This window comes from Amphiura filiformis, chromosome 19 (assembly GCF_039555335.1).
Source record: "Amphiura filiformis chromosome 19, Afil_fr2py, whole genome shotgun sequence".
Classification (NCBI taxonomy): Eukaryota; Metazoa; Echinodermata; class Ophiuroidea; order Amphilepidida; family Amphiuridae; genus Amphiura; species Amphiura filiformis.
The window spans coordinates 25408173-25428386 of record NC_092646.1 but is presented as its reverse complement, the minus strand read 5'-3'; the positions used below and the strand labels follow the sequence as shown (position 1 = coordinate 25428386).

Below are 20214 nucleotides of genomic sequence, written 5' to 3'. Positions count from 1 at the left end.
TCACCGTAGTTATGGCGGAGTGCAGTCCATTCAATCAAATGTTGTCATCAACCTATTTGATCGTAGTGCAGGGTTATGTGGTGTGAGACGAACTGTCACGGTAGATTGCAATCATGCTTTTGTTGAATGCATTTGAGTAGTCTGCCATATTTACGGGATGATACGTCACATTCAAGGCCTCTATACCCAGGCGTAGTCCCAATGTTAGGTGACCACGAATAGTAACTACACACTCCAGTATCACAATATCAATCAATTAATTAATCAATCAATCAATCAATCAATCAATCAATCAATCAATATTTTATTAACATTCATCAAACAAACTGCTATAGTTAATATATTAAAGATACAAGTACAAATGGTTACAAAAAGAAAGATACATTAATCTTAAAGCAATGTGTGATTTGCATAAAGAATAGATTCCTATTTAAATGTTTGTTTCTAGTTTTAATGAGCACGACAGTCAATGTTTATGGTATTGAAATAAAAAGTTTGGATTATTATTGGTATAAATCTAAATTTCTTTGAAAACAGTCAAAATATAAATTTTTTGTGTAAAAAATATGCCATATATAAAACATCGTATCTCGCTTATTTTTAGGTCGATTTAATTCGGGTTTTTTGCAATTAATTTATTTGACTGTAAAATAAAATTTAGAAACACAAACTGGCCTGGTAGTCTCATACCTAGACAGAACAACCTGTATTTTGTATCAATCCCAAGCGGGATGACGTCACCACGAGGAACTTAATGGACGCGACTATTCGGCAAACTAGCATTGCATGATGGGTAATTTCTGGTTCGGTGAACAGGAACAAGACTGCACAGTGTCAACGGTGATAGGCCCTCGTGGGTATAGTAAGGACATATCATTACAAAATGAAATTTATCCTCCACCTGATTAAAAGTGTACAAATTCTACTCTGGATAAATTTTTGGAGATAAGTGACGCCCCTTTTCGATCATAAGATTATGTATGGGTGCTTATTCTGAATTTACAGAATGAAGCTCTGGAAATTCTTATAGCGATAATAACATAATTTAGTATATGAATTACTTTTTATTTTTTTAATATTAGGCTATATTCATAGAATGTACTTGAATTTGCAGGTAAGAATCCCAAAAATAAGAATCATATACTTGTAGGAATTATTTGATTCAAGGAAAGGCATATATTGATAAATTACACTGTGTAATAAACTTTGTCAAAAATGAAAGTCTGTCGAGGTTAATGACATTTGTGACATTATACTTGGCTTGTTGGTGCGATATGTTAAAAAAGAGACTAGTAACATAATAGCCTGTTATTACATTTTAAGCAACAGTTTCAATGTGGCGTGTCATGTACTAAACATAGTCAACATTTGTTACTGTTCTTTGCCCGACCACACATCCTTATATGTCACACAATCTGGACCATGGGGGCCAAAGGAGGCATTTTTGAAAATTGAGTCTAGCATGCTTGGTTCTAAAGTTATGAAGTTTTTTACTGTCAAGTATTATGTATTTTATTGTTTTTTACTCCATATTTTTACCTTTATCTCAGTGTCAAATTTGCCGCCTTTGGCCCCCATGGACCAGATTGTGTCACATATTTTTACATAATGGCTAGGAATAAATACCAGAATCATCTCAAGTAGAGGTCACTTCAAATCATCCCCAAGTCATAAATTATGGTTTAAGGAATGTTATTTATTGCTAAACCATGTGACTTGAGCATGATTTAAAATGACCTCCACTGGAGATGAGTGGTATTTATTGCTATAGCTATTATGTAAAAAGAGACATATAGCAGTCGACAAGAGCATATATACCTGCATCAAATTTAGATAAAGAGCAATAAGACTTTTGAAAAGTGAAGTGGTCATATACTGTTCTCTTAAACATATCGACAGAACAGTGCCTTGCCTTTGTATATCATTGTCACCTCATGTCACCTCATGTCACCGTTGAGTCACAAACATTAACAGATGATACTGGACTTTGCCAGTTGGTGTTCTGTCTGCTTATTATTAATCTATTACAGTATGGTACTTATTTTGTTGCAGCTGGTCATAAATCTAACATACATTCCCGATTTTTCACCCAATGAGGTGATTTATTTGTTCATTTATGAGAGTTGTCCATCTATTATCTAGTTTTTTGGACACCATGTAATTAGAACATTTCGAGAATCAAATTCACAAAGGTTACGCACTCGAGAGATTTCAACAGCACTGGACATGATTCTGTTTCATAAGACTCCTTGAACTCTTTCTGCTGCTAACACTAGTATAGCTTCTGCAAGGTTCTCATAGTCTTTGAGCTCATTGTGTATATGACATGATATCCTGACGTATAATTGACCCTGTACTGCCTTGATGGGAACCTGTACCAGCAAAAGGAGAGAAATACAACATATGTTAACATTTACATTCTTGAGGATTTAGTGGAAGGAAGGAGCATAGAACTCAATAATGGCAATACATATTGACTCATTGCTATAAGATCAATGCACTATTATTTAAGGGCTGTGCTATGAACGTTTGGACGGTATTTTTGTGGGACATGTGAGCACATCAGACATATCAAATTGCATTCCGAATACAAAGAATGTAAAATAATTTGGATTTTTTTTGAAATTCGCGAAATAATACGCATTTTATGGCAAATGATTAGAAATTGATATTTTCGATATTAAACAGTCCTGGAAGTAAAGTTAATAAATGTAATGATATGTACTTAAAGTGTATGCAGCTGGGATGAAAAGCTGACGATCAATTCAAAATTGGGACCTTTCGTATTGAAGATATGGATTTTCCCCCCCAACCTTGGCGAAAAATGTTGCCACACCTGAGCGTTAATTGGCCAAAATCCTGCCCCGCTCCCCTATTGCAATGTTGATTTGGACAAAATCGTCATCATTTACAGTCTCCCAACATTGAAAAATGGGGGGTGGGGAAGAGGCGAGTGTAAGCTGAATGTGCATTTGCAACTATTATACAAAATAATACGAAACTATCACATATTTGGCTCCGATTGCGTGCTTTTAACACCAGAACGTGCAGGTGTGGCAACAAATTTCCGCCAAGGCTGTAGTTTTTCTTCAATACGAAAGGTCAAAATTTTCAATTGATAGTAGGTTTTCACCCTAGCTACATGCACTTTAAGTACATAACATTAGATTTAGAAAGTTTACTTCGCGGACTGTTAAATATCAAAAATTTAAAAAAAATATCAAATTTTAATAATTTGTCATAAAATTTGTATTATATCACAAATTTCAAAAAATCAAAATCAAAAAACTTATTTGATATCAGAAGGACATTCTTCGTATTCAGAATGCAATTCGATGCCTGATGTGTTTTCATTTCCCACAAAAAAATACTGTCCAATGCTCATACCCCACCCCTTAGGCAAAATTACCAAAACTGGAAAAATATGGCCTGAAGACTCTGCACATTTAAAATATTGTTTTTTTATTTATTCATGAGGCATCTTAGCCTTTTGCAAAGATTTACTCACCTCAATATTAAATCTCTGGTAGAGATTATTCTGGATGACTTCTGCATCACTGTAAGATACAGTTTGTTTTCCATCAACAAAAATCGATGGAAGACGCACAGCAGCCATACTACCTGCAACAGAAACAGCATGCAAACAAAGAATAACTTTTCTATACATCATGCAGGGGATGATAATATGGGGGTGTGCTGCAAACAAGGGTAGCACAATTTCAGCCTTTAGTATGTCAATGACCCCATTTTTATGCCAATTTCTGTATATGAAGTGTCAATTTTGCCTAACTGTAACCAAACCTTTTGAATTTCTCACAAGTTTTTTGGAAAATTAGTAAAAACTAAGAAAATTTCTGTTAAGGGGGTACTTCACCCCTGCCCAATTTTGTGTCTATTTTTGCATTTTTCTCAACAATTATAGCACATTGGTGACAAGTAAGATATGTATATTATAGGGGCAAGGACTACAACTACTGCACTGGAAATTTTATTTCAGCACAGGCAACAGTTGTGGAGTTACAGTTAAAAATGAGGGAAAACCAATGTTTGATCAATAAATCAATAACTACTTGCCTTGAGTTGCTGAATTTTCAGTGCAGTAGTTGTAGTCTTTGCCCCTATAATTTACATATCTTACCTGGCACCAATGCGCTATAGTTTTTGAGAAAAATGCAAAAATAGGCACAAAATTGGCCAGGGGTGTAGTACCCCCCTTAAACTTGGCCAAAAATTTGGACTTTTGGTATATGGATGGATCCAAATTTCTTAAGAAATGGGTCCTCTTTCAAATTCTCGGCAGCACACCTACTCAAACCAAACTTGAGTACCCCCCCAGATAACCACACCCCCACTGAGGAACACATTGGAAATTCCAACCAAGTTCAATAGTGAATAGATTCCACCAATTGGAAAATGTGTGGATGATTTTAGAATTTCAAACAACATTTTCTCGTTCTAGACCAAATTACTTCAACTGTGTTTTTAAATAAATTTCAACAGTTTTTTATAGGAATTTAACATAAAACTGGACAAAATTTAGCCCTATAATAATTATACACAGAGTAATTCACTACACTTACCAAACATATCTTTTGGTGCAATAGTCCCATGTTCCCTGGGGCCTCTAATAATTATACAGAAAGTAAATCACTTAACTTACCAAACATATCTTTTGGTGCTATCAGTCCTGTGTTCCACCTCCTGACAAGATATTCAGCTGAAATGAAAAAATGATACAGATTAAAAGTGACTGTATTTCCTTATTTTAAAGGTCCATTCTTAGTCAGTGGCTGTGGCTTACCGTGTTAGCGCTGTATTTCATTGGTTTCTGCATGCTGTCTATCACACAGTAGACGGCAGCAACAGCATCGTCGCGGAATACGTTTATTGAAGCGCGAGTATGCAGTGCGATCTACTGTAAAAGTCAATATTTTCGCGAGAAGATATTTTCGCGATTTTGAAGATTTTGTCAATTGCGCGAGAATTAAATTTCGCGGTTTTGATATTGATACAATAGAAACCTAATGCAAAAGGTTATTTTCATGAGTTTTTATTTTCGCGATTTTATGTCCACTCGCGAAATTCGCGAAAATAAAAACCTCGCGAAAATTTCTACTTTTACAGTATAATATTACGTGTATAAATGTCCTGGGGTCATTGCACTTTCCGATATGGTGATTGTTACGTTAATTATACTAGAAATTTCAATTGAATGAACACAGCCTGACATGTAGCATAAGGATTTTTTGTGTATTCTGCGCGATGTATACCAGCATAGCTCAGCATGTGTGCGACTGTGCAATGCGCAACACAAAAGTGAATCCAACCATGCCAACGCACTCATGATTGGTTATAATTAATGTATCCAAGGTTGTTCCTTTGCGTTATAGTTTAAAATAAGATCGCGCTCAGATCGCGTATAGCTGTTGAAAGCTGTGTTCATTCAATTTAAATTTTTAGTATAGTTTTAAATTTTTGCAAAAATTTGCAAAAATTACCATCTGAATCCTGCATCTGCTACTTCTGACTAGTGACTGTTTAATTTAACAACGTATATCACAGGTAATTGGGAATTAGGCTATATTGCTTGGAAATTGTATTCTAAATGTACATTGCTGTCAAAAAATAAATTATTAACTTCAAATTTAATTTCACTATCATTTGGCATTGAACCATGTGTGTTCTATAGGGTTGAGTATTGCATGTTCAATTTCCTGATGTGATGGCTAATTAAAATTCTCATTATGGTAATAAAAAGGTATCATATTTTTGTGTTGGATTTCATAGTGGCGAATTTGTTACATGGATGTGATGTCGCCAGTGTATGGACAAACTGAGCTTTTACACGCTTCTACATGTACACGCTCTGCAGGATTAAGTTAGCATGCACAATTCAAATCTGCCACTGCAAAATCCAACATGCTTTCAACTTACTTTCAACTTGAAACGAGACAGACTATAGATGTGTATCTTTTTTTCAAGTAACCTTACCTGCCTGCTCACGAAGCTTATAAACATAGTCTCTTATTCTCTGTACTCCAACACTCTGCCAAAAATCCAGTACTGTATGTAATGATAGGAATGGGCTATAATCCCTCAGACCTGGAAACCAAAACATAACAAGTAAAAACAATGTACCTTGTTCCTTTTAATGTTTAAACAATATGCTTTTTTATCCAGAGTGGTAAGTCTTCTTCTTCTTACATGTAAGGTCCATCAAGCACATCTTGGCTAGACCTTACACACAAGATGGTATACCACACGGTAGACCGTAAAATCGCACCAGCTAAATTTGCACGCTACAGAGCCTGAAAAAAAGATCACGCGAACCACAAATTGACACATGTATTGGCGCTGCCATGGGGTGCTGGGGTGCTAATGAACACGTCGCCAGCACAAGCGTCCAACGCGATCAATAACGCATATAGGGCGCATACAAGTGCGCCTACGCGGCCGGTAGTTCCAGGATACGCGATTACAGGGTCAATATATGGCCGCTTCCACGCAGTAACACACTAATGAACTGAGTGTCAGGGCCCTGGGTATTATACAACCCATAAATCGTTGTCTGCATCACATACTGTCGTATCTCAAAAGGCATAATTGTCATCTAATTTTGATGTTAAATTAACTGTATATATATTAATTTTGAGGTTTTATAACAATATTATTACAATCTTATGTTCATTCATAAAAGAAAGAAGACAAAAAAAAATCACAGAAAATCCATTACTTGGATCAAAATCACCTTATTTTGGACCAAAATTGCCCTATTTTGGGCCAAAATCATCCAATATAAGGTAATTTTTCCTATTTCTGCACCCACAATTCACTTTGCACCCTGCCCCAGAAAAAAAAATCCTGGTGCCACCACCACATCCAACCATGCTAGTACTTTGATATACTTTAATAGCAAACATACCTGACCACATAAAATCTGAATTAAACCCATGTCCAAATCCATGTGAGATAATCAATGGCCCTACAGTAGACTGAAGACTCTTCTTGACATAAAGCAAGGCACATCCTTTGAAAGAGCTGAACCATTTATGACAATTGGTAGTATAGTAGTCTACATCTAACTCATGTAGGTTGAGTGGTAGAATACCTAACCCATGAGCACCATCTACTAGTACTGGAACACCCCTGGAAAGGGAAAGCAAGCAATATTTAAATAAAGTGTTACAGACAAAAATGTCACATCATTTTGCAGTTCACTGAAACTGTCAAACCAATGGTTTTTATTATTTTTTCATTTGTAAAGCAACTTTAATACCAACTTGATACATTGTAAAGTGGGTGATGAGCAGGGACAGGCGATTTGCGCGGAAAAAAATAGCAAATTGCGCGGAACTTTTTTTTCAGTGCAAATCATGTATCCCTAAATTGCGCGGAATTGCGCGGAAAGAAAGTTCCGCGCAAATCGCCTGTCCCTGGTGATGAGGTGGTGAAGCTGTTACAGCGTTTATTTGTGCTGTCAGCCACGAGAATACGATCTGAAAGAGTTTGAGCCTTGGGTCTGCCTTTAGGTGAGATTTTCTTCCTCTCCCAAAATGTTCCAGTAAGGTCAGAAACCCTGCAATTATGTTCAGTTATACTTTGCAGAATATAGTTGTAGAATTTTTTCTCACCCCATACACTACTCAGAACATGCAGATATACCGTATTTCGTCAAATAGTCGCCCCCTCAAATAAATGCCCCCCGCCACTTTTTTCAACCAAGATGTTTCAAAAATGCTGATATTTCCATGCCATCTTGTGTAGTAAGCTTACCAAGTTCCCCACATGGTCGATAATAGCGTCAATAATTGGCGAAATTCTGGATTGGAAACCCAGAAGTGAGCCAGAAGTCAGTGTTTCTAGTTCATATATCGTCATTTTAGCCTTTTTATTGTTCTAAAATTGACCTTGAATAAATGCCCCCCCCCTTGGGAAAATGTAACGCCCCCGGGGGCGTTTATTTGACGAGATACTGAGGTAGTATATGTGTGACGCCTCGTGGTTCGGTAGTCACATAAAGCTGTTGATCCTGTTTTCAAGAAGAGTAATCCCTGTGCATGTTAAGTGGCAGAGCTATTCGAAAAGAGCAGTAGCACCATCCCTGGTTCTGATATCTGCAATCAATCCTAGGTTCCGGGATCGTGCATAGGTTAACTGTGCACGTAAAGCCTGTGTGTTAATAAATGTTGAGGCACAGCACGTATATAGGAAAGAAAGAAGTAAAGAAGGAAGGAAAGATGGAAGGAAGGAAGGAAAGAAGGATGGAAATAGAGATTTAATATTTATATGGAAGTTTTAAAAATCCATCTTACCGTTCGTGACATATATGAATTAATTCCTGCAATGGTTGAATGAATGGTGTGTTACTTGGAATGTGATCAAATACTGCTAGCTTTGTACCTTTCCTGTTTAGAATAAAAAATAACAACATATTGATTAAACTCCAAAATACTATTTTACTTGATTATAAAACAGATGATAAATAGAGTCTTTAGTGAATTTTGTCCGGTGCATCCCAATAATCAAGATGGAGGCCAACTGTTGTAAAAAGTCACATTTTAGTCAATCCCATAAGCCTTTGCTTTGTAACCCGCAGGAAACTCAGGGAGCTGATCCTGGCTGATCCTGAGGCTTGTGGACCAACATCTAGGGATTGTGCCTGTGCATATTGCATACTATATATCACTGCGCTTTTTTTAGACCCCTGATGTTATCATTTGACGTCACGCCGATGTTATAGCCAACATCATTTAATACTGCCCATCTCCAAAGCCTTGCATACAGTAATGATGTGCACATCAGCGTGACGACAATTGATCACATCAGCATCTTTTGAACAAACCCGAAAGGCCATTTGTTAAGCATATGAAATAAAAATGAATATGTGCAAGAAACACCACTGCATAGAAAGCATGGGTCATTGTATATCTATAATTTTTGGCCTAATTTAATTGGATGTCTGGACATATATGGCCAATGATGGACAACAGTGTAGTTTTCTAGACTTTGGCTGTTGCCAGTGAATGGTTACATCATTATATATCTTACCTTAATGTGTTCTTGACAAGGTTTATTATCTGTAGACAAAAAACCAAAAAACAGTTTTTACATTATCACAGTACAAGGACACGATTATATTTGCTATGAGCCATAATTTTTCCCACTTTGTAATGTTCAAATTATGTTTGAAAAAACTGCATTTTCAGTGTGTTTGAGGTTTTCTAATTGAAAACTGAATGTTCATTTGGATCTAAACACGTTAATGTTCATGTCGCTGTTTGATAATTTGGGCTGAATTATTGATACATTGTACGATCTACAGTTTCTGTCAAAGAAGAACGGCACTTGCTTTTTATTTTGAGAGCTTGCACAGTGTAGACAAGGAAGTGGGGTTCTGATTGGCTGATTCAAATGTATGACAATCATAACAACAGAAGCGGTAATCTGACTGGTCGATTACGCGTCAAAACGTTGGTCGGCGCAAAAAAATGTCGCTCATTAACAGGGCACTCGCGTCAATCTAAGCAAGGGACTGCCTTTCTTCTCTGAAACCGAGTTTAACACCATGTATATTACCAAAAACAATTGTTTTGCTATCAATTTGGCTTTAAGAAAATCTGAAGAAAAATCAGTGAAACAGAAAAATTACAAGCTTGTCATTTATATTTACTGAAATAGTTTGAAATCTAATTTACCTGTTGCTTTGATTGGATAGGAAATTCTATTGTCTCCTCCTGAATAGTTGCTCCTTTCTCTTTGGCTGTGTGCTTTATCAGAGTCTTCACTGAACCTGTTAAGGTGAAAAAGACCCCCATTTAAAATTCAATTCTGTAATTATCTCACTATCCTACATCAATAATCATAATATTACAGGATATATCAAAATGATTGGTACCTGTCAGTTTAGATGGTTATTGAAAAGTCTGCTTCTTCCAAATGCAGCTCAGAGTCTTCTTGAAAAAAATCACAATATATATTTATATGACTGTTTATGACATTAATCAACAAAGTATGTGAATCCTATGTGGCATTTTGATGTGCCAGTCATGTCCATATCACTGGAAACTGATAGATACCAACCATTTTGATACAGCCTGTATTCATCAAGTAGTCAAATTTTGGCATTTCTTGACCATAGATGTGCTAATAATGTAATCATTCAGAAATGTTTAAGTTTAAATCAAAAGTAAAATTCACAAAATGTCATATTGGATACTGATGTGTCTAACCGTCAAAGCAGGGTTGTATATCATCACTACCAGCACACCAGTGGCAGATATCCTTTGTTATTGGTTGACATTTCAGAAGTAACTATCCATCTGATGGGACACATTCTAGATCAGACTGATTTATGCAATTTTAGGCCATTAATACTTTACGACCAGTAACTACTTTACCAAATGAGACCTGTTCTCACAAAATGAGTGGAAAGTTGCCAGATATGAAAAGGAGATCTGGTTCATTGTACATGTTCAAAAACAAAAGAATTCTTCTTTGAATTTTGTATCACGTTAAGGTGAATATATAGATTGTAGAGGACATGCTGAAAGCATGATAATGTGAAGGAAAGCTTGAACTTTCACATCTACCGCAAATAACATACATTACAAGATTCCTATTGCGGTTACCTGCACAGGTTAGGTACACCATTGCCAAGGTACCTGACTGGTACACACAGCTAGAGTAGCTACACAAAACCAATGCTGCTACTGCATAGGACCCACCAGCTGCAGTGATACTGCACTGGTAGCCTTCATACGGCAAAGTACCAGCCAAGTATCTTGGCAATGGTGCACCTGTGCAAGTGGCCGTAATAGGGATCTGGTAGTGTAAATATTGCTTACTTGTGAAAAGCCTGTGCATTTTCTGGAATCAGTGAAGTATGTGACACAACTTACCATATGTCACATTCAGATAGTATATATTATCTCCCTGTTTGATGTCTAGATTTTTGATGACTGCATTCATAGCTGATGTTACATTAGGAACAAGTGCTAGTTCACCCGGATGGCAACCTGCATGGGGAAATAAACACAAATGAAAAATACTGCTTTACAGATTCATGTTTTAACCCCATTGGCATTACTGCCTTTCTAACAGTGTCGCTGATTGGTTAATTATATAATATTAACTAATCAAAATAAATTAAGTAGATGAAATTACACTATACAAAAAAACTAAGGCATATATACTAGGGATGTAACCAGAGAGGTGGCATATGGGGCAGACAGACTGTCCCCTCAAATGAATATATTTCAGGTGAAAACAGGATACAAAGATTGAAAATATATGTTGCCACAACCCTCTCTGGATCATGTGGTGCTTCTCTTCCCACCAAGATCAATTTCTCTGGGATCAGAAACACTTGCCTGGTAATGTACCTGAGGGTGTTATAGATCAGAAAAGTATCAATTTATGAAAAACAAGTGATATAACAAACAAACAGACACGTTGGGCTATTCCAGTTGAAATCCACACTACCCCTATGGAAGATTTTGGAAATACCTTCACAGGAGAAGCATGTTTTTCAAATTGATTTGGTCAGAGTTAATCTTTTTGAAACCCATACTCCCCCTGTATTATGGCTTTATCTATATCTTCCACAACTGGAGTGTGTATTTCAAATGGAAGTTACCCAATTTGTACATTCTCTTCGAAACTCAGACTCCCTCTGTGGAAGACTTCACCTAAATCTTCCACAGTGGTAGTGTGGATTTTAAATGGAATAGCCAATTTTAGCTTATACTTACCAACAAATTTTGCCATTCTCCTAGTGATGTAAATCAGGTGTATCAGTACCTCCCTATCAAAGAATCTGAGTGGTTGCTTCTCAATATAAGCCTGCCATTGCTGTGCCACTAGAACGGCTTCCTTTAATGATGCACCAAATGCTCCATGATTTAGGAATGTACAATCCTCCTATTAAATGAAGAAAGGATATGCATAATTATACTTCACTTCATCTATTTGTTTTATTTAAGTATACAGTTTAGGTTAAAAATTTCAGTAGCTGTAACATTACAACAGTTTCCTTTAACAATGCACCAAATATGAGACAAGTAAAGCAACTGCTCTATGATTTATAAATATATAATCCTTATATTAACCCTAATGTCTTTTCTGCTTTTAGTGTAAGGAAAGTAGGAAGGGAGGAAGAAAGAAGATAAAGAGAGACCTTGTTTTCCCCACCCTGGTTTTGAGCCACTGAACTCTTGGGTGCCACAGACTGGGGATAGAAAGCCATGTGTAGGACCATCGTCTGGTCAACAGTTTCATCCCTATGTACTTTGAGAGGATGACACAATTGGATCACCAGGGATGCATGGTTTTGCAGTCACTTCAAATGTGTGCTGTATTGTTTTGTATGGTCTATTAGAGTAGGTACGGGTTATACAGAGAAACGATGGGCAAAACTAGAATATACTTCATACAATTATTTCACATGATACCATTGTAGGGCTGTTGTTGATTCGAATTTTCATTGTCGACAATCGTCAAAGATCCGATGTCCGCAAGTTGTTGACAAAGCAAAGACCACGTTTAGTGTTGTTTATTTACATCAAAATATTACTGTCAATTACATGTTATCACATCGGTAATACAAAATGAAGTCTATTAATCATCTTGTGCTTAATTATTCATCTATTAATTATTAATTATTAATTATTCATCTATTAATCATCTATTAGTCATCTTGTGCTTAATTATTCCTTTTTTTTTTATTTCATGGTAAATACTTGGGATATTAAGCTTATCTCTAATATTTTTACTAGCCTTTGTCGACAATAGTCCATGCTCAGGGGTGGATCCAGGAGGGAGGCGCAGAGCCACCGCCATGACGATTATTTTTTTCGTACATCATATTTGTAACGCATACGTGTAAAATCAATTGATATTTCAAAAAATCTTATTTTTTCAGTGAGTTTTGCTTTATTCCAAGTTTGAATATGAAAAACAGAAAAAATGTACGAAAAAAATAATCGCGGCCTGGCGCCCACTCAAAGTCAGGCGCTGCTCTGCAAAAATACACAGGGTCAGACGCCGATCTGCAAAAAAAAGAGAGGCGCGCACTGGGTGCGCCCCCCTCTAAATCCGCCCCTGATGCTTGTCGACAATCGGGAAAATTGCTTTGTCAACAATACTGTCGACAACAGCCCTATAATATTGGAGTTCCAGTTCAGGTAAAAGGTTAAGCTGTTGAAGTCATGTGGTCCATTTAATGCTTAGTCCACTTATCACTTACTCCAATAGAGGTTATCCACTTTACTCATGTGTGACTTCTAACAAAAGGCGCGGATTCCCGTAGTATTCCTTATTCAAACCAATCCAATGCATGACCTCGGAGTTACCCTGCATGACTCTTGGCGGGCTATTTTGAGCTATTTTGAAACAGTCATGGTTACACATGCAGGTACTTCTTTTGAAAGTCCTAAACAAGGTATAGCAGTCGTTGATAGGATATGCAGCTTATAGAACACAGATAACCTCTATTACCACAATGTCATGAATGTCTAACTGCCACTTTGTCCAATTTGCCACAGAGTCCAATAACGATTTGGTCAAATTCCCAATGTTCAGTTGGTCTTCCTACATGATCCAATTCACATTTGGTTCAATAGCCACTTACCTCAAGGAAGTAGTGCTTACGTCTCATTTTTCTGCCAAGCGGTGGTGCTGTTTTTGATGATTTGTATACGTCATATGATGGGAAAGTAAAGGGGAATTCTGGTGGAATATATTCATCCTGAAAAGGTAAGAAAATATTAAAAGCTGAATTTGATGTGCTTGAATATGTGTTTCATAAAAATGCATACAACAATTGTACTATGACTAGAACAAGGGCTATGTCTGCCCCACACCAAAAAAAAAAAAAAAAAAAAGGAACACAAGAACTATGTTCCAGGGGATTTTGTCAATTTCAAGGAAAATATACAGAAATACACAAGAAATGGTTGGGTATTTTTAATTTTGTAGGAAAATTTTGTGTCAGTTCCCCAGAAATAAAAATAATTTCAAGATAAGTGATGTTTTTTTCACTATTTCTTCAGAAATGTATTGAATTGGAACGTCAAATTTCAGGATGGTAATGAGAAAAATTACACCAAAATCTTATTAACAATGAGGTAAATCATCAGGTGGAAGAGGTTTTCGATCAGATCACAGGTTTTTAATAGAAAGAAACACTGAAAAAACATCACAGAGATGAGTAATTTTGTTATCCAGACATTGGAATGAGCAAATTGGCAAATGATTAGCCACCCATTAAATCTTGAGCACTAATTCATTCATTCATTCACTGAAATGAGTTGGCCACTTGTATGGATAATTACTGGCCTAAACAAATTTTTTTCGCCTGTCTTCCACAACTGCTCTGGGGTAGATCATTGTTTTAAAGAAATAAATTTACAACCTGAATAATCTACTTAACAAGAAGCCTAATTATGACCGGTCATGCCGGTTTAGAAAAGTAAACTGTTTTTTAACCTCTTTTAAGAACAAAAGAAACCATCGTTTATTCTGCTCTGGTGATATTCTATGTTACTCTGATATTTTCAGTATTAATTCCTAGCTACTTTATACAATCAAACATAACTTAAGTTTGTTCGGCTTATATAAGGCGGAAAATATAAGACTCGATCATAACACTGTGTATTGATATAGAATGGCGTGCACGCTGTTGGTCACAGTGCTTACGCTAGTTGTGCGTTGCGTAATGCGTGACTATAGCGCACGCTTATGTGAATTTACGCGAGCGTGAGTTGGGACTTTATTATTTATGCACACAGTAACAAAAGCCGAATAATTTCCACCTTATATAAGCGGAACAAACTTTACCTCTGGCATATTGATGAGTTCCTCCACATTGGATGAGTAGAATGATCCAAAGTCTCTCTTTCCATGACCTGCACCTGTAAACGTATTAAATAGTGAAATATTTTCATATGAAACACAAAGACTGAAAAAACTCGGTATCAATTATGCTACATTATCATAATTAGCAATCACAGCTACATGTAGTACACTGAAAAATCACAATGTTAGCTTGGGTTATACATGTAGGTAGCCCAAGTTGAGTGCTGGCTAATTTTACTATTATATTGAGTGCTTGCTCGGGGCACAATCCTTTTGTACATGAGGGATCCGGGAATAGTTGGGTTTTTTTTTGGTTTTTTACTCTTTTTAAGATGAATTAATCATTTGTGGGGAAAAACAAGCAGAAAAAAATTCTTATAATTGAAAAAAAAGTTAAATGCCGGTCGGCTCCAGTCCATGCCGGTTAGCCACGTCCGAATTCAATTTTAACCTGCAAATCAAATTTGATCATTGGAATAAGGATTTTGTGGAAATTATTCCATTATACAAGTCAGAATCCTGAGCCATTTTTAAAAATTAATACGGTATAAATAAATGTATAAATGTGCAATTAAAACGGATCTACACTTTACGGTACTGGGGGTACGGTAAATTCCATAGTGACGGATACTGAGCTCTCAAAATAATTGTGCAAGACATAGTGACAGATAACTTTGACAATCTGTTACATATGTGAGATGTAAGATTTTACAACATTTTAACATTTTGAAAATATCTTTCAACTTTCAAGGGTTTACTTATAGACACATGAATTGCTGAACATTAATGGCAAGTTTATAATCTATGACCAGTACAATTGACCTACATGTACTGAACATTTTCCCCATGCCCATTTTTGATAAATTTGTGATCAACATCCGTCACTATGTAATACACCCTGGGTTTGACATCCATCACTATGTAATGCACCCGACAAAATGTCTAACAGTATGACAGATCACTGCTTTGTTGATGTATAAGCTGTGAACAAAAGCAAAGAGAAATCTGCCAAGAACTTGAACAGCCTGGTAAACACTTAAAACAAATAATTTGATTTTAAAGTTACACAAAATATGATTTTCTTGAACTGAAATACCTGCATTTTCAGCACACAAGTCTTTGCTAGCATCAGTCATCTTGATTGGAGAGGTCTACTTGCATTCTTCATACAAACCAACAGACTAAAAAGATATAACAACATTCAAGTCATGTATTATAGTAAATAGATGTTTCATTACCAAACTTGAAGCTAACTTTGGTAATGAAGGTTGGCATCTATAAGTCATTGAAGTCTGTACTTATTATTTAACAAATATATTAAATCATTTATAGTGTGTATTTTCTTTTGAGAATAAATCACCGTATGGGTTCAAAAAAGTGGATCCACTTGCAAAAAAATGGCCGGCCGCGAAAGCACAGGTAGGCTAGCTCACATCACACACTATAGGTGGCGTTATTCGTCCATAGGGAAGTGGAATGTGCATGTACGGTCCAAAAATGGCTTCACTGTGGGGCTCAATGGAGAAAATCACTAAAAATTAATTTTGACAACCAAAACCTAAGTGATGTTGACTTATTAATTAATTAAATTAAATTTTGGATTTATAAAGCGCCTTTCTCCAGATCTTAGAGGACTCAAAGTGCTGTAATTTCGCTGCAATGGTGAATCATCACAATCAGATCGCATCAACTAGGTTGCTGCCGAACGGCGCACACCTATCCGCATTTAGATTGTAACATCCACCAATTATCTGTGCAGCTCCCCAAATTCCATTGGGTGAAGGAAGTTTTTGATAACCAAACAACTAATCACCAATTTTTGCGGTACAGGAGGAAACCGGAGATCCCGGAGAAAACCTGCGAGAGCGAGCATGGAATCGGGATAAACCAAGTGCACATGAGTCCTTGGGCGCGCCCGGGCTTGAACCCGGGACCTCAGTGGTGCAAAGCGAGGAATTACCGCTGCGCTAACTCGCCCTCCCATGTTGGGAGGGCGAGTTTATGTTGGTACTGGCATGATACTGGATTCATAAACTATCACATAGTGCAATCCATGTTCCACCAAGTCGACCAAGACCATCCAAAACAGCTTTCTTACAGTAAAGAATAGGAGGTCATCTGGGGTCACATACAGTAGTGTGCATTGTACATGTATAATCAGAAATAATGGCACCAAAGTGTGACAAAAGTGTCAAAATTACAAACAGTGTTCAGAGATGTAATTATTGTCTTATTGTAAGCAAAACATATCTAAATTCAAGAAAAAATAAAAAAATTACTTCAGTAATATTACTAAATTTTTTTTTCAACTGGTTTATAGGCTAAAGTAGTCCAAAATCCTCAGAAACATAACACAAAAGATCCATGTCATTCCTTGTTATATTTTGACAAAATTATGCAAATATGTAATTCTTTTAGTTTTAATTAATTGCTTAGACACTATACTAAAATAGTCATGTAGAATTTTTGTCAAAGAAACAAAGTTTTGGAAAAAAAATTAAAATTTTCATTTGAACACCTAAAAATTTGTGGAAATCATGAACAAAAGTTTTTATTTGTCAAAAGAAACATTTTGAATTATTTTCTGTTTAAGTTTATCTCATGCAATATGATGTGCAAAAACTGTGTTGAAGTTTTTAGCATCACATTGTTCTTCAAATTGATGTAAGGATCCATCAAAGTAGTACAGTTGTGTAACACTCCTGACACTGTACACTACTTGTATGGCCTGAAATATTTTATAAACTACATTTTCTAAAACAGTCTTTGCAATTTTTTGTTGACAACATCTATGGCCCTCTCAAAAAAGGCACAGAATTTAGGTGATTTACATTCATTTTTGTTTTTCGAGCCCAGCTTACATGTTTTTGTAACACTCCTGACACTTTGCTACAGTAACTGTATAGCCTCAAATATATAAATTTGCAAATCACATTTTCTAAAGTAGTTTTTGTAATTTTTTGGTGACACTATCTATGGCTATCTTAAAAAGGGGCAAAAAATTGAATTACATCAGTTCAATTTTATTGTTGAGCCTATATTACTTACAATTGATTGTCAGGAGTGTAACATTTTGGTCGAGCTATGAAAACGATGTTTTTATGTACATATTTCTTGAATATGAAGGTCTTTACATCATGATTGCAGCAGTTTGGCTTCAGGAATATAGTTTCAGGGCTAAAAGAACACCAACAGACTGGTAATTTCTTCAGAAATTTGAATTATTGCCAATTAATTAATTCTGTGTAACACTCCTGACATTGACTATATAGATAGCTGTAGCAAACATGTTCAAGCAATGGCAAATATTTTTCTTGTTTTTGAGTTCCTATCCCAATGCACTAATAAAATAAAAAGTAATGTATAAATATTGCCAACTTGGTGTATGAAAAAAATCAAGTTGAATTCTGATGTAACACTCCTGACGAGACAGAATTTCTCTTTTCAACCCGCTCTAAAAAGAAAACGGTTTTGATATCATGCAAGTTTTATTTTTTTCCAAGTTTGGCCCAAATGTTGCTTTTACTTTAAACAGACTGAAATAGATTATTACTGTCATCATAACCTTACAATGCTACACAATCTGGCCAGAAGTGATTTTTGGAACATATTTTATTTTTCGCACCATGAAGTCTTCACATGTTCCTAAGTAGACTATATTACTGCGACTAATGTGAAAGAATTTGGTACTTAATAATAGCAGACACTTCACAAAATGCCATGAAAACCCATGCAACACTTTTGCAACTTGTATATTTTTACAGTGCATGATTAAAAAACAAGTACCTCTTTTCTTGTCATGCTAAAGTGTAACACTCCTGACCCTATGGGGAAGAAAATTGGGCATATTATTTTTTACATGACAGCTATGACACTACAAATTGCTGTGGTTAAAGAGAAAATCATAACACACTTTTTGAAAGATGGATTTTTTTGCTGGTCTTTTTCATTTGCACAGTAGGCATCAAAAACCAAACGGTGCCATTATTTTTGACTTTACCCATATGCCTGCTGTCACAATTTCACACACAAAATTTTGGGCAATTTGATGACACTATTTTTGTCTGTAACTTCAAAAGTATGTATGCACTAGAAACATGATTGACCCCTTATTGTTTAAGTAATTTTCAGCTAAAAATATTGAACTTCAAAATTTTATGAACATCCCTAGCACAGGGTCAAATAAAACTGGACTTTGAAAAATCGCTGACGATTTCAATATTTTTTTATTTCTATTTGATTTCATCCATTTTAGTTACAAGTATTACAATGTTGTATCTAGCACTATCTTAATTAAACAAATGAGCTCAATTTTAAAACGTTTATACTTTTTGCATTCGATGGGCCGTATACATGTACTTGTTTGTGCATATAAAACTCCTCAACAAAAGTTTGGAAAGTTTTTTCAAGCATCTGTATCTCCAATATTTGTGACATATTCATGTTGCATATCACTGGATAGCTACAATACTCCCCTTTACAATGACACCCCATTTGAAACGATAACACTTTTCACGGCTGAGTACGCGCCTTGTGAATGTAGTGGGGTCTCAAACAGAATTGGCCAAATTGACCATTATTCTGTGCTCTAAACAACGCTAGCCACTAACTTCAATATAGCAGCCTGTGGAAAAATCCACCGGCCGCCGCAATAGTCAGGCACCTTCTCCCCATGCTACTCACCGACCTGGTTACACGCGGGGTTACACGTTACTGTGGGATGGAATTCCATTCTTCAACAAGGATTCGTCGCAGGTCATTCATTAAACAAACATTGGCTCGTTGTCCATGTTGTCAACGAGCTAATACCTAATGTTTGTTTAAACGATTGTCTGTTAGACTGTTAAGCTTAACCAAATTATTGCCTAAAATCACACACGTAGCTCATTGAAACATGCTTACCAGTAACTCCAGTATTGTTATAAAGGTATCTTGTTAAGGTGAATTGAATCCAAGAACAATGGAAGCTAGAAATATTGATATAATTAGGGCGAAAGTGGCAACAGAATTTCCATTTTCACCAAACACGATCAATTATATTACAGACAGCTCGTATGAATGTCGAAAAATAAGGGCGCACAACACTAATCTTTCTAAACCCAATCTAACTAAACACAGAACAATGAAGATTAATTTTTACCCGGAATTTTCGCAGTCCAACACGATGCCCGGATAATATATCAAAAACAAACATAACAAACAAAAACAAATAACAAAAGCAAAAAACAAAATAAAAACAAACAAACAAACAAACAAAAAAACCAACCCCCCCAAAAAACAACAACAAAAAACAACAACACTATGCAAACAAAAACCCTTATCAACATGTTTACTTGCCTGCACACCAGGGGCTATTTTAAG

At 36.0% G+C, this 20214-nt stretch overlaps 1 protein-coding gene across 2 annotated transcripts; it reads right to left on the bottom strand.

Moving 5' to 3' along the window:
- Positions 1 to 336: 336 nt before the first annotated feature.
- Positions 337 to 19883, bottom strand: LOC140141107 (uncharacterized). Of its 2 annotated transcripts, none has more exons than XM_072162891.1 (14): positions 19756 to 19883; positions 15950 to 16034; positions 14836 to 14909; positions 13628 to 13744; positions 11751 to 11919; positions 10899 to 11015; positions 9696 to 9790; positions 9049 to 9077; positions 8313 to 8405; positions 6923 to 7146; positions 5992 to 6102; positions 4661 to 4717; positions 3509 to 3621; positions 337 to 2372 (listed from the first exon to the last, which is right to left on the bottom strand). In XM_072162891.1, exons 2-14 carry the CDS (start codon positions 15987 to 15989, stop codon positions 2238 to 2240), a joined length of 1374 nt encoding a protein of 457 aa, XP_072018992.1. In that variant the 5' UTR covers positions 15990 to 16034; positions 19756 to 19883; the 3' UTR covers positions 337 to 2237. The 2 variants fall into 2 exon arrangements, with proteins under 2 accessions (XP_072018992.1, XP_072018993.1); XM_072162892.1 differs by having other exon boundaries at positions 15950 to 16015.
- Between the last annotated feature and the right edge of the window lie 331 nt (positions 19884 to 20214).